The sequence below is a fragment of the Mauremys reevesii genome, linkage group 5 (genome assembly GCF_016161935.1).
Source record: "Mauremys reevesii isolate NIE-2019 linkage group 5, ASM1616193v1, whole genome shotgun sequence".
NCBI lineage: Eukaryota > Metazoa > Chordata > Testudines > Geoemydidae > Mauremys > Mauremys reevesii.
This window is the reverse complement of record NC_052627.1, coordinates 133027058-133039356: the sequence shown is the minus strand read 5'-3', so window position 1 is coordinate 133039356 and position 12299 is coordinate 133027058. Positions and strand designations below refer to the sequence as shown.

The window sequence follows — 12299 nt, the reverse complement described above, 5'->3', positions numbered from 1 at the left end:
CTCCAGGGTCCATGTTAACTTGTTATATACAGAGGCAAAAAGAGCCAGACTATAGAATTTGTGTACTCCCAATGGCCTCAGTACAAGAATCATGACACAAGAAAACAACTTATATATTTATTTTGAGTGGTAAAAATACCATAAATACTAGATTTGCAAAATAGGCTTGCCTGGCTAGCCTCTTACTTGATTAGAAAACTTAAAGCTGTTAAAATTAGTTTCAAATTAGCTATACTAGCAGCTACATGTTTGATCTACTAGCAATTTTGAAGAGACGTTCATTTACTGGAATTTGTTCAAAGTAAATGCACGTCAGTTTAATACTGCTGATGTTTACACAAGTATCAAAGAGGATTTCACGTTCTCTCCATTAGGTGCTTGTCAGATACTGTACTTCAGTTTCACAAATGTAAGCTGAGAGGGAAAACACTGTTTTCAATTCAAATAATCAGTAAAATTCCACTGCAAGTTCCTACATTGAATTTCCTTCTTCCTTAGTTGTGATATTCTAAAAATGTATAATTTTTTTTATAATCCAAGAGATTATTTTCCTGTACAAATAGAGCAACAGTTTTATAAACTGTCATAAAAGACAAGGATTACAGGTAAAATAAAACATTAGCTACATCATACCACTTTCACGTGACCATTCCAAAAAGAATGCTATTTTTAGAGGTACAGTGTTTGTCCTGCTTCTGGTAAGGACTACTTAATACAGCACATTCAAGACAGAATAGACTGAAGTGGAAAGGTCAATATATGCCTTATACAATGCTCATAGGCTTAATATGATTAAGCCAAACTAAATCTACTAACAGCGAAGAACTAGAGGGCAAACAGAGAAGAATACCAAGACATTTTTCAACAAGAACTTACCTGTGTTTTCAAAGGAAGCTTGGCAAACTAAGTTTTTAAATGAACTCCACAACGTGGCTTTCATAAAATGGAAGTTATTCAGACAGAGCTAACCCAGAAACAGATTTCTGTAACTTTTTTTTAAAAAAGCCCCTCTACATTTTGCAGTTTTAATTCTTCAAGGATTTAAAATGATTATTTTCTAAAAGTAGGGGAGGAAAAAAAGACATCCTACACCAATATACTTTAAAAAACCAACTGAAGTGGTTTTGGAGAGAGGTGGAGCAACCAGGGGAAAAAAGCCAGATTTCAGCATTGGCAAGAACACAGCTATCTCTAGCACAAAAGAGCATTTATATGCTCCGAGTCCAGCTTAAAAAGGCAAGGAAGGGGGTAGGAGAGCCAGAAACACAAGGCAAATCTGAATCAAGGACCTCAGGAGCAATATTTTTTTAAAAAAATTAAGCAGTATCATCTACTGTAGATTTCTACAGCTTTTTAAAAAAGCTTTATACTAGACAGACTTGATCATGCAGAACATGACAAAGAGGAGAATGAGCTAGTACAACAGAACTTGTGTACTAGGAATATTCATTATGCTATTCAAACTAGAAAACAAAAAGGCCAATCTGAGCAATACACATCATTAGATATGAATTAAGAAAAATGGCTAAAAATGTTTAAGTTGCAAAGAAATGACATAGAACTACTCTGTCTTTGCTAGCTTATCACACAAGCCACAATTTGAAATTATCACATTTTAAATGAATTCACCATAATTTAAGAACTGAAAACAGTCGTTTCAAAAGAAAATTAGCACATTTTAAGTATTGGCAGAAGGTTTAAAGATGAAACATGTTGCTGCAATGATCAAAACTGCAGGAGGCAGCCTTCTTAAAAAATACCTCCTAGATACTTTGCAACATGGAGTTTGAACTAACAAATTAAGCCAAGCTACTTGTCCCAAAGGGCTTGCAATCTAAATTCGATGGTACATACATGGTAAAACAATGAACAATAATTTAGGAACGGGCATTGAGTGAAGAGATTACTAGAGAGGCGGAGGCAGGAAATATTCTTGAAAAGTGCAGGATTTAAGACAAGGAGGAGGGAGGGGATAGGCTGTTTCACTTTTTTTTTTTTTTAAATGCCAGTAATGTCTAGGAATCCCGATCAAGGAGCAGTTATTAAACAGTCCCTTCCCAAAATAGTTCACAAGATAGGTGAGGAAACACCACCACAGAAGGTAAGAAGCTGAGTGTGGAAAAACAAGGGAAACAATAAGGGAAAGGAGTGGGAGAAATAAAAGATGCTAGTGAGTGAGTAGGAGAAAATGAGAGGGGGTAGATTACACAAAGCCTTTAAGGCAAGGTTAAATTCCTCACTGCAGACCCTGGAGGACAATTATATTTTCTCATCCACCTTTTTCAATTATCCTTTAGGAATTCTTCCCTGTACATCTTTTATGCAAAAGCATTCTGTGAACTGACATGCAAGAATTTTGAGGAAGAGGAAGGAGCAACTGTTGGAGCAAGAGACCCTAGGTTTGTCAACATCATGTATAAATCTAGACTAGCTCAAGTTCATGAGGAAAAAATTGTGCAATATAAAGAATTAAGGGAAAAGAAGAAAATAATTGGACTCTGAGAAACTAATTTTTTTTTAAAAGTTCAGAATTTTCCCAGGGGAAGAAGAGGAGAATTTAAGAAATCTGCGCAGAACTAAGGAAAATATGCTACTGTTGGTGAATGTGCAATGCGGAACAAGCCACACAATTCAGATGTGTCATTTAAAAAAGGGCCATATTGGGCAGGTTCTGGCATTAGAATGGGGAGTATAATGTGGGATGATATACAGTGTCCTAGAATTCATTATGGCAAATCTGTCAAGTACACCTCTACCCCGTTGCCACCCGATATAACACGAATTCGGATATAACGCGGTAAAGCAGTGCTCCAGTGGGGCGGGGCGGGGCTGCGGGCTCCGGCAGATCAAATCAAGTTCGATATAACGCGGTTTCACCTATAACACGGTAAGATTTTTTGGCTCCCGAGAACAGCATTATATCGAGGTAGAGGTGTAGTATGAATCTGCTGTCACAGACATGTCATTGAGGACAATGCAGAGAACTCAGGTGATGAACGAAACTCCACACACGATTTATGATTTCATCTTTGTATTAGCTAGAGAATGGGAGTGAAAAGGCGTACAAGAGTTGGGTTTATACTTCACAGAGTGTGCTCACTATTACTTTAAGGGAAAAAAATGTCTTCCCTCTCCAGGGAACAAACAAGCCGGGCACAAAACATATTCTGGTTGCTATTTAACAGCTGCAAGAATAATGGTCCTCCAGGCCCATCCCAAAAACACCTCTTTGCCTGCAACTCCAAATGCCAATTAATCTGGCTCAGTGGCTCTCAAAGTGTGGGTTGGGACCCCAAAATGGCATTAGACTTGCTGGGACCCAGGGCAGAAGGCCGAGCCCCACTGCCCAGGGGCTCTGGCTTCAGCGTCAGCCGTGGGGCTTAGGCTACAGGCCTCCTGCCTGGGGCTGAAGCCCTTGGGCTTTGGCTCCCCTGCCCAGGGCAGAGGAGCTAAGCCTTTGGCCTTCCCTCATCCCCTACAAGGGGCTTGGGCTTTGTTCCCCCCTCCTGGGGTCATGTAGTAATATTTCTTATCAGAAGGGGGTCATGGGGCAATGAAGTTTGAGAACCCCCTGATTCTAGCTCAAGGCCATCACCATGTTTCATAGGCCTGGTCTACACTAGGACTTTAATTCGAATTTAGCAGCGTTAGTTCGAATTAACCGTGCACCCGTCCACACCAGGAAGCCATTTAATTTGACATAGAGGGCTCTTTAGTTCGAATTCTGTACTCCTCCCCGACGAGGGGAGTAGCGCTAAATTCGACTTGGCTATGTCGAATTAGGCTAGGTGTGGACGGAAATCGACCTTAGTAGCTCCGGGAGCTATCCCACACTGCACCACTCTGTTGACGCTCTGGACAGCAGTCCGAGCTCGGATGCTCTGACCAGCCACACAGGAAATGCCCTGGGAAAATTTGAATTCCTTTTCCTGTCTGGCCAGTTTGAATCTCATTTCCTGGTTGGACATCGGGGCGAGCTCAGCAGCACTGGCAACGATGCAGAGCTCTCCAGCAGAGGAGTCCAGGCAATCTCAGAATAGAAAGAGGGCCCCAGCATGGACTGACCGGGAAGTCTTGGATCTGATCGGTGTGTGGGGCGATGAGTCTGTGCTTTCGGAGCTGCGCTGCAACAAATGGAATGCAAAGACCTACGAGAAGGTCTCCAAAGCCATGGCACTCAGAGGATACAGCCGGGATGCAATGCAGTGCCGCGTGAAAGTCAAGGAGCTGAGACAAGGCTACCAAAAAATCAAAGCGGCAAACGGACGCTCCGGAGCCCAGCCCCAGACATGCCGCTTCTACGAGGCACTGCATGCCATTCTCGGTGGGTCTGCCACAACCGCCCCACCAGTGTCCGTGGACTCTGACGATGGGATAGTGTCGACGGCCAGTTCCTCGGCGATGTTCGCGGACGGGGAAGATGAGGAAGGGTTTGAGGAGGACGAGGCAGGCGACAGCGCTTACAACGCTGATTTCCCCGACAGCCAGGATCTCTTCACACCCTCACTGAGATCCCCTACCAACCCTCCCCAGCCGTTACCAAGGACCCTAAATCAGGAGAAGGATCAGTCGGTACGTGATTTAAACATGTTAACATTTATTTTTTAACAAAACAGGAATATAAGCTAGGCGAAAAGAAGGTCTATATATAGGGGGACGGAACAGGCATCTTCTTCGGAGATCTCCAGGAAGCTGTCCTGGAGGTAATCGAAAAGCCTCCGCAGGAGGTTCCTGGGGAGAGCTGGCTTATTGGGTGCTCTGTGGTAGCACACTTTTCTGCGCCAGGCTCTCATCTGGTACTCCGGGACCATTGCCTTCACGAGCATGGCAGCAAAGGCCCCTGGTTTGTGCTGGCTTTCATGCAGCATGCGCTCTCTGTCTGCCTCACTGACCCTCCTCAGTGTGATCTCGCGCGCAGACTCCTGCATTTAAGTAGAGTGATTTGTGTACTATTAGTACTGGTAGTGCTTCACTGTTCCTTTGCACAACAAGAAGCGTCACTTTACAGCCACGTGGTGGAGGCTGCAGAGTGGCATCATACAGGGATCTTTCCCAGGGAAGAGTCGCGAGGGGGTGGAACAGGGGCAGAGTTTATGCTTTCAGGATTGCCTGCAGCAAGAGGACCGAGCTATACATTCACTTTTAAGCAGCCAAAAGTCTTTGGCTTACCATGCCTGGCTGCTCCACGGATTCTGCTGTCCTGCCCCGCTTCTCTGATCTGCAGTGCGATACCCCAGGCAATGAAAGCGAATTCAGAAAAATCAAACTTTCCCTGAGTGAGTTCGCATGAGATAGGTGCTGTGCATGGTCTTGTTAACAGACACTGATTAGACTATGTTCCTTGTTCGCAAACATGTATCTTTGTAAGGAATTCACTCCCTTTTTCCCATCACACAGCTGCAACTGTATCCCGACCTGCTCCAGCATGCCCCTCACAGAGGCTGGCGCAGATTAGGCAGCGCAAGAAAAGGACACGGGACGAGATGTTTGCTGAACTTAAGGGCTGCTCCCAAGCCGAGGCGGCCCAGCAGAGCCAGTGGAGGGAGAACCTCACTCAGCAGCAGCACTCACACAGCGAACGGGAGGACAGATGGCGTCAGGAGGACCAGCAGGCAACTCAAACGCTGCTTGGACTAATGAGGGAGCAAACGGACACACTCAGGCGCCTTGTCGATGTTCTGCAGGACCGCAGGCAGGAGGACAGAGCCCCCCTGCACTGTATCTGCAACCGCCCTCCCCCGCCACAAAGTCCAATACCCCCCTCACCCAAAATAACCAGAAGGAGGGGCGCGAGGGGTCGTGAAAACTGTCACTGCACCCCAGCAGAGAGCTCAATTACCCAAAAGCTCTCAGTCCATACATTTTGAAAAGTCCCTACCTTTCTGGCTCACCCAAGCCCAAATCCCAGTTTCATCCCCCAATTGTGTTGTTGAGTATTACAAGTAGTTTGCTGTTAATTACTGTTTCCGCCATGTTTCTTTGCAGAAGACTTTGTGTGAAGGGGGGGGAGGGGGTTGTAATTGCATAGGACATTCACCATTACCAGGGTACAGACATGGGGGCAGGATCAACAGCAGGTCACACACAGAGTGCAGTCACTAGGCACCCTGGTCAGTCTGTGAGGTGTTTTTAATGTTCTGTTCATAGGCGGCAGGTGCCCTGCTCAAGGTATATTTGGAGGTGGGTCTCTGTCTGCCGCCCCAGGGTCCTAGCGCCTGCCATCCACAAATGGCAAGGCAGGCTGCCCTTACCCTGCCCTTCCACCACAGCCCTGAGCCTCTACAATGCCCCAAACCCTCAGCCCCAGCCAGAGCCCTCATCCCCCTACACCTTCTCCCCCTTCCCACACACCCCTCACCCCTTACTACGCCCCCACCCCCAGCCCAGAGCCTGCACCCCTCACCCCTTCCTGCACACCCACGTGTAACCATCCTCCCCCCAGAGATCGCTGTAGGAACAATAGCCTATCATTCCTGGAGTCTAGAAGTTGTCTCTACATCACTGCACACCCTACCCACCACAGTCTGCGTCCCTGTTTCAACCCTTTAACGCGAAGTCATTAGTAAAGACAAGGTTGTTAATTTAAAATGCTCCATTACCTTTATTTTTACACGGGTGTTGGAAGGGGGGAAACGCGGTGAACGGGGTATGTAAGCATAGAAAAAAGCCAACAGTAAGTGAAACAGGGGCAGGTTCAGCTTCTCTGTAAAGAAACAGAACTGTCACAGGTTACCCTGCTCGCTGAGGAACCTAGCTTTCAAAGCCTCCCGGATGCACACCGCTTCCCGCTGGGCTCTTCTAATTGCACGGGTGTCTGGCTGAGCATAATCAGCAGCCAGGCGATTTGCCTCAACCTCCCATCCCGCCATAAAGGTCTCCTCCTTGCTCTCACAGAGATTGTGGAGCACACAGCAAGCTGCAATAGCAATGGGGATATTGGTTTCGCTGAGATCTGAGCGAGTCAGTAAGCTCCTCCATCTCCCCTTCAGACGTCCGAAAGCACACTCCACCACCATTCTGCACTTGCTCAGCCGGTAGTTGAAGAGCTCCTTGTCAGTGTCCAAGGCGCCAGTATAGGGCTTCATGAGCCAGGGCATTAGCGGGTAGGCTGGGTCCCCGAGGATCACTGTAGGCATCTGCACATCCCCAACAGTTATTTTGTGGTCCGGGAAGAAACTACCTTCCTGCAGGCGTTTAAACAGACCAGAGTTCCTGAACACACGCGCGTCATGAACCTTGCCCGGCCACCTGATGTTGATGTTGGTAAAGCGTCCCCTGTGGTCCACCAGTGCTTGCAGCACCATTGAAAAGTAGCCCTTTCGGTTAATATACTGGCTGGCCTGGTGGGCCGGTCCCAGGATAGGGATGTGAGTCCCATCTATAGCCCCACCGCAGTTTGGGAATCCCATCGCGGCGAAGCCATCTATGACGACCTGGACGTTTCCCAGGGTCACTACCTTTGAGAGCAGGAGCTCCACGATTGCGTTGGCAACTTGCATCACAGCAACCCCCACGGTAGATTTGCCCACGCCAAAGTGGTTCGCTACTGACCGGTAGCTGTCTGGCGTTGCAAGTTTCCAGAGGGCTATGGCCACTCGCTTCTGCACAGTCAGGACTGCTCGCATCCTGGTGTCCTTGCGCTTCAGGGCAGGGGACAGCAAGTCACACAGTTCAAGGAAAGTGCCCTTACGCATCCTGAAGTTTCGCAGCCACTGTGATTCATCCCAGACCTGCAGCACTATGCGGTCCCACCAGTCCGTGCTTGTTTCCCAGGCCCAGAATCGCCGTCCAATAGCATGAACATGACCCATTGCCACCATGATCTCCACGGCGCAGCGTACCGAGCTTTGTGAGAGGTCTGAGCCACTCTCTGACTTCATGTCCTCACCGCGCTGCCGTTGCCTCCTCGCCCGATTTCTCAGCATCTGACTGTGGAAGAGGTGGACGATAAGGTGCGAGGAGTTGACAACGGCCATAAGTGCAGCGATGATCGCAGCGGGCTCCATGGTCGCACTGTAGTGCTGTGGCGTCCGCGCTGTCACTGACCAGAAAAAGAGCGCGAACTGATTTCCCGCCGGCGGGAGGGACTGTTGAATTCTGACAGTTACCCAAGACCACCCTCGACACAGTTTTCCCCCCAGCATGCATTGGGGGGAAATCCCAGAATTCAAATGGGCAGCGGGGAGTGCGGGAACTGTGGGATAGCTTCCCACAGTGCACCGCTTCCAATGTCGACGCTTGCCCCATTAGTGTGGACTCACAAAGTCGAATTAGTGTCCTTACTGTGGACACACAAATTCGACATTGTAAGGTCGATTTAAAAAATTCGATTTAACTTAAATCGAACTAATCTGGTAGTGTAGACATACCCTTAGAATCATAGAACTGGAAGGGACCTTGAGAGGTCATCTAGTCCAGTCCTCTGCACTCAAGGCAGGACTAAGTATTATCTAGACCATCCCTGACAGGTGTTTGTCCAACCTGCTCTTAAAAATCCCCAGTGATGGAGATTCTACACCTCCCTAGGCAATTTATTCCAGTGCGTAACCACTGGATAGTTAGGAAGTTTTTCCTAATGTCCAACCTAAACCTCTCTTGCTGCAATTTAAGCCCATTGCTTCTTGTCCTAGCCTCAGAGCTTAAGAACAATTTTTTCTCCCTCCTCCTTGCAACAACCTTTTATGTACTTGAAAACTGTTACCATGTCCCCTCTCCATCTTCTCTTTTCCAGCCTAAACAAACCCAATTTTTTCAATCTTCCCCCATAGGTCATGTTTTCTAGACCTTTAATCATTTTTGTTGCTCTTCTTTGGACTTTCTCCAATTTGTCCACATCTTTCCTGAAACGTGGCGCCCTGAACTGGACACAATACTCCCCTTGAGGCCTAATCAGCATGGAGTAGAGCAGAAGAATTACTTCTTGTGTCTTGCTTACAACACTCCTGCTAATACATACCAGAATGATGTTTGCTTTTTTTGCAACAGCATTACACTCTTGACTCTCATTTAGCTTGTGATCCACTATGACCTCCAGATCCCTTTCCGCAGTGCTCCTTCCTAGGCAGTCATTTCCCGCTTTGTATGTGTGCAACTTGTTGTTCCTTCCTAAGTGGAGTATTTAGCATTTGTCCTTATTGAATTTCATCCTTTTTACGTAAGGCCATTTCTCCAGTTTGTCCAGTTCATTTTGAATTTTAATCCTATCTTCCAGAGCACTTGCAACCCCTCCCAGACTGGTATTGTCTGCAAACTTTATAAGTGTACTCTCTATGCCATTATCTAAATCATTGATGAAGATATTGAACAGAACTGGACCCAGAACCGATCCCTGCGGGAACCCACTCATTATGCCCTTCCAGCATGACTCTGAACCACTGATAACTACTGTCTGGGAATGATTTTCCAACCAGTTATGCACCCACCTTATAGTAGCTCCATCTAGGTTGTATTTTCTAGTTTGTTTATGAGAAGGTCATATGAGACAGTGTCAAAAGCCTTACTAAAGTCAAGATATACCACGTCTACTGCTTCCCCCTCATCCACAAGGCTTGTTACCTTGTCAAAGAAAACTATCAGGTTGGTTTGACACTATTTGTTCTTGACAAATCCATGCTGACTTATTTATTACCTTATCATCTTCTAGGTGTTTGCAAACTGATTGCTTAATTATTTACTCTATTATATTTCTGGGTACAGAAGTTAAGCTGACTGGTCTGTAATTCCCTGGGTTGTCCGTATTTCCCTTTTTATAGACGGGCACTATATTTGCCCTTTTCCAGTCTTCTGGAATGTCTCCCGTCTTCATGACTTCTCAAAGATAATTGCTAATGGCTCAGATATCTCCTCAGTCAGCTTCTTGAGTTTGTTACTGTGCTGCTGCAAACAACCAACTTTTGAGAGCATCCCCCTAATCATAGCAGCATGCTTATTGCTCTCAGCCAGTCTGGGGTTCTGAACTACAGCTTCTGGTTCTGGTGAATGAAACGCTGTTGCCTCACTTCCCTGGCCTGTCCACTCAACATGGAAAATAGCCTTTTCAGATGACAATCATGCTTGCTGGGCAAAGAATAGAACTATGGAGGTCATCAATAGTCCAAGCACAATTTGGGAAACATCTTGCAAAAACACTTCATAATCTCAGAGACATTGTGCGCTTTGATTATACACCCCATGTAGGCACTATGTATTACCATCTCCAGCTAAAAAGCCCCCACAATAGGCTTAGCAACATGAAATGCATATATCCATTAGCAGTACTCATCTTAGGTTGCCAGTTTTCACAAAGTAATTACTACTCTCATTAACAGCAAGTACATGTGGAAGAATTTATGCTATCATGTCAGGACAAGCTCCCCAGAGATACAGAAACTGTATTCCTCATTCAGACCTTCTATACCAACAGCACCTCATTCTAGGTCTCGAGCACAACCCTGTTCCCCGAGTAACTGGAAGTATTCCTGGCCCAAAAGTGGCACTTGGCTCAGCAGAAGTCCAGAGTCAGTTTGCAGTTGACCTAGGCCTGAATAAGAGTGTGGCCAGGTCTTCTCTTACCTACTTGCACTCTCAGCAGCTGCAACAAGGACTCCATGGAGTACAGTTCTTGCTCTCTGGTCACCCTCATGATCTCCTTGAGCTTTCTCCACTACCATTTCTGAGCCTCTGCTGCCATTTGACGCTGCATGACAGGTATTTTTTTTATCACAAGCAGGATTTGGTAAACCAAGAGCGCGCTCAGCTCCCCTGGGGTGTACACTGTTTTTGTAGTAAGCATATAAAAGATAATTCCTAAAAAGTGATTTCGGATATTCGCCCTGTCTCCCAAGCCAGGATATCCTTCTGGTTTCCACAACACCTTACAAGTTCTACACATCCCTCTGCCATGAAGCTGTGACAGGGATAGGGAGTTTGGAATATGCAAAATGTTCTGGTACTGAAGCACCAGAAGTGAGCATTAAGGCTAGTTAGTGTGGATGATGAACCTTCCTAGAGCCAAGTGGTATTATAAACACTTATCTGTAATATTTAACCTTGAAACTGTTAAAGATGCACCTCTCATTAACTGTACTGGTTCCAGGCCAACAATATAAAACAGTATTAAAAAAAACCTCCTTATTTTTGCCACCAAAATTACAAGGAATGATTCTGGTTCTCTGAGTATTCAATCTGTTGAGCAGGAGGTGCCATTTTATTTGTAATTTTTCTGACTACAACCATATCTTGGGCAAAAAAAGTCTTACATTATCCCCATGTATAGTACCTGATTATCATTTCTAAAAAGTGTAGTCCAACAAACTATAAAAAAAGAAAGTTTAAAAAGGTTTCACCTTGTCAGCCTAGAAAAAAACACAAAAAGAAAAAGCATTTTAAAGTAAAAAGAATGTGCAGATTCACTAGGTTAAAAATTGCAACCGTGGTGTCTATTGCAAAGTAGCTGACAATAGGATTTCAGAACTGAGCAAAAATGTAAGTGAAGTGTCTGACCCAGTATGGCCATTCTTATGTTCTAATCCCTCTGATGATGTAGGACTACTGTAATGAGGTGTACTTGCACCACATGTGACCAGAATGGAAAGGGGTAAACAGAGGGCACTGAACCAAGGAAGATAACTAACCCACAGGCCCCATCATTCCTGGAGCAAAGCCTCCAGCTGTGTCTAAGCAAGAACAAGAAATAAAAAGAGGCAGCAGAACAAACAAAAGCTTCCTCTATTAGTTTCCACACCAATGGCCTGCGTTTTTTGACATTTGGTTACTTTTCCCTGATGGTGAGGAACAATATGCTATATTTGTTATGAAAGCTAAAAAGACTTGTTTTTTTAAATACACCTCTACCCCAATATAATGCCGTCCTCAGGAGCCAAAAAAATCTTACTGCGTTATAGGTGAAAACGCGTTATATTGAACTTTTTTTGATCCGCCGGAGCATGCAGCCCCGCCCCCCGCGAGCGCTGCTTTACCGTGTTATATCTGAATTCGTGTTATACCGGGTCACGTTATATCAGGGTAGAGGTGTACATTCCTATGACAACACTGGACCATGCTGAATGCCCCCCTGAAATAATCAAAAGCCCAATTTCTTTGCTTCTGGAGCAACAGATTTCCCCAGGTATATTTTCAGATCTGTAGGAGACAGCGGCAATGCCAGAAGATTGTGCCGGGGTGGGGGTGGGGGGGGGAGAGACCATTTTATTATTAGTCATTTTGGAATTGCTTGCCAAAGGAAAGATCTTTGTTCATCCTCTGTCTGGTGCTGTGTTCCACTGTCTGAAGCTGTGGCTCAACTCAGACAATGCATAGCA

The 12299-nt window shown here is 45.7% G+C and overlaps 1 protein-coding gene across 5 annotated transcripts in view; it reads right to left on the bottom strand.

Annotated features, from left to right (window-relative positions):
• ATRN (attractin) overlaps nucleotides 1–12299 on the bottom strand; it is a 231779-nt gene that overhangs the window by 101899 nt on the left and 117581 nt on the right. Inside the window, exon 25 of one of the 5 annotated variants that reach the window (XM_039540651.1) lies at nucleotides 10552–10675. The exons of the other annotated variants lie outside the window; for them this stretch is intronic. Within the exon in view, the coding sequence (XP_039396585.1) occupies nucleotides 10643–10675 (33 nt within the window). The 3' untranslated portion in view covers nucleotides 10552–10642. Of the gene's footprint in view, nucleotides 1–10551; nucleotides 10676–12299 lie in introns of those variants that run through there. 5 annotated transcript variants of the gene reach the window in all.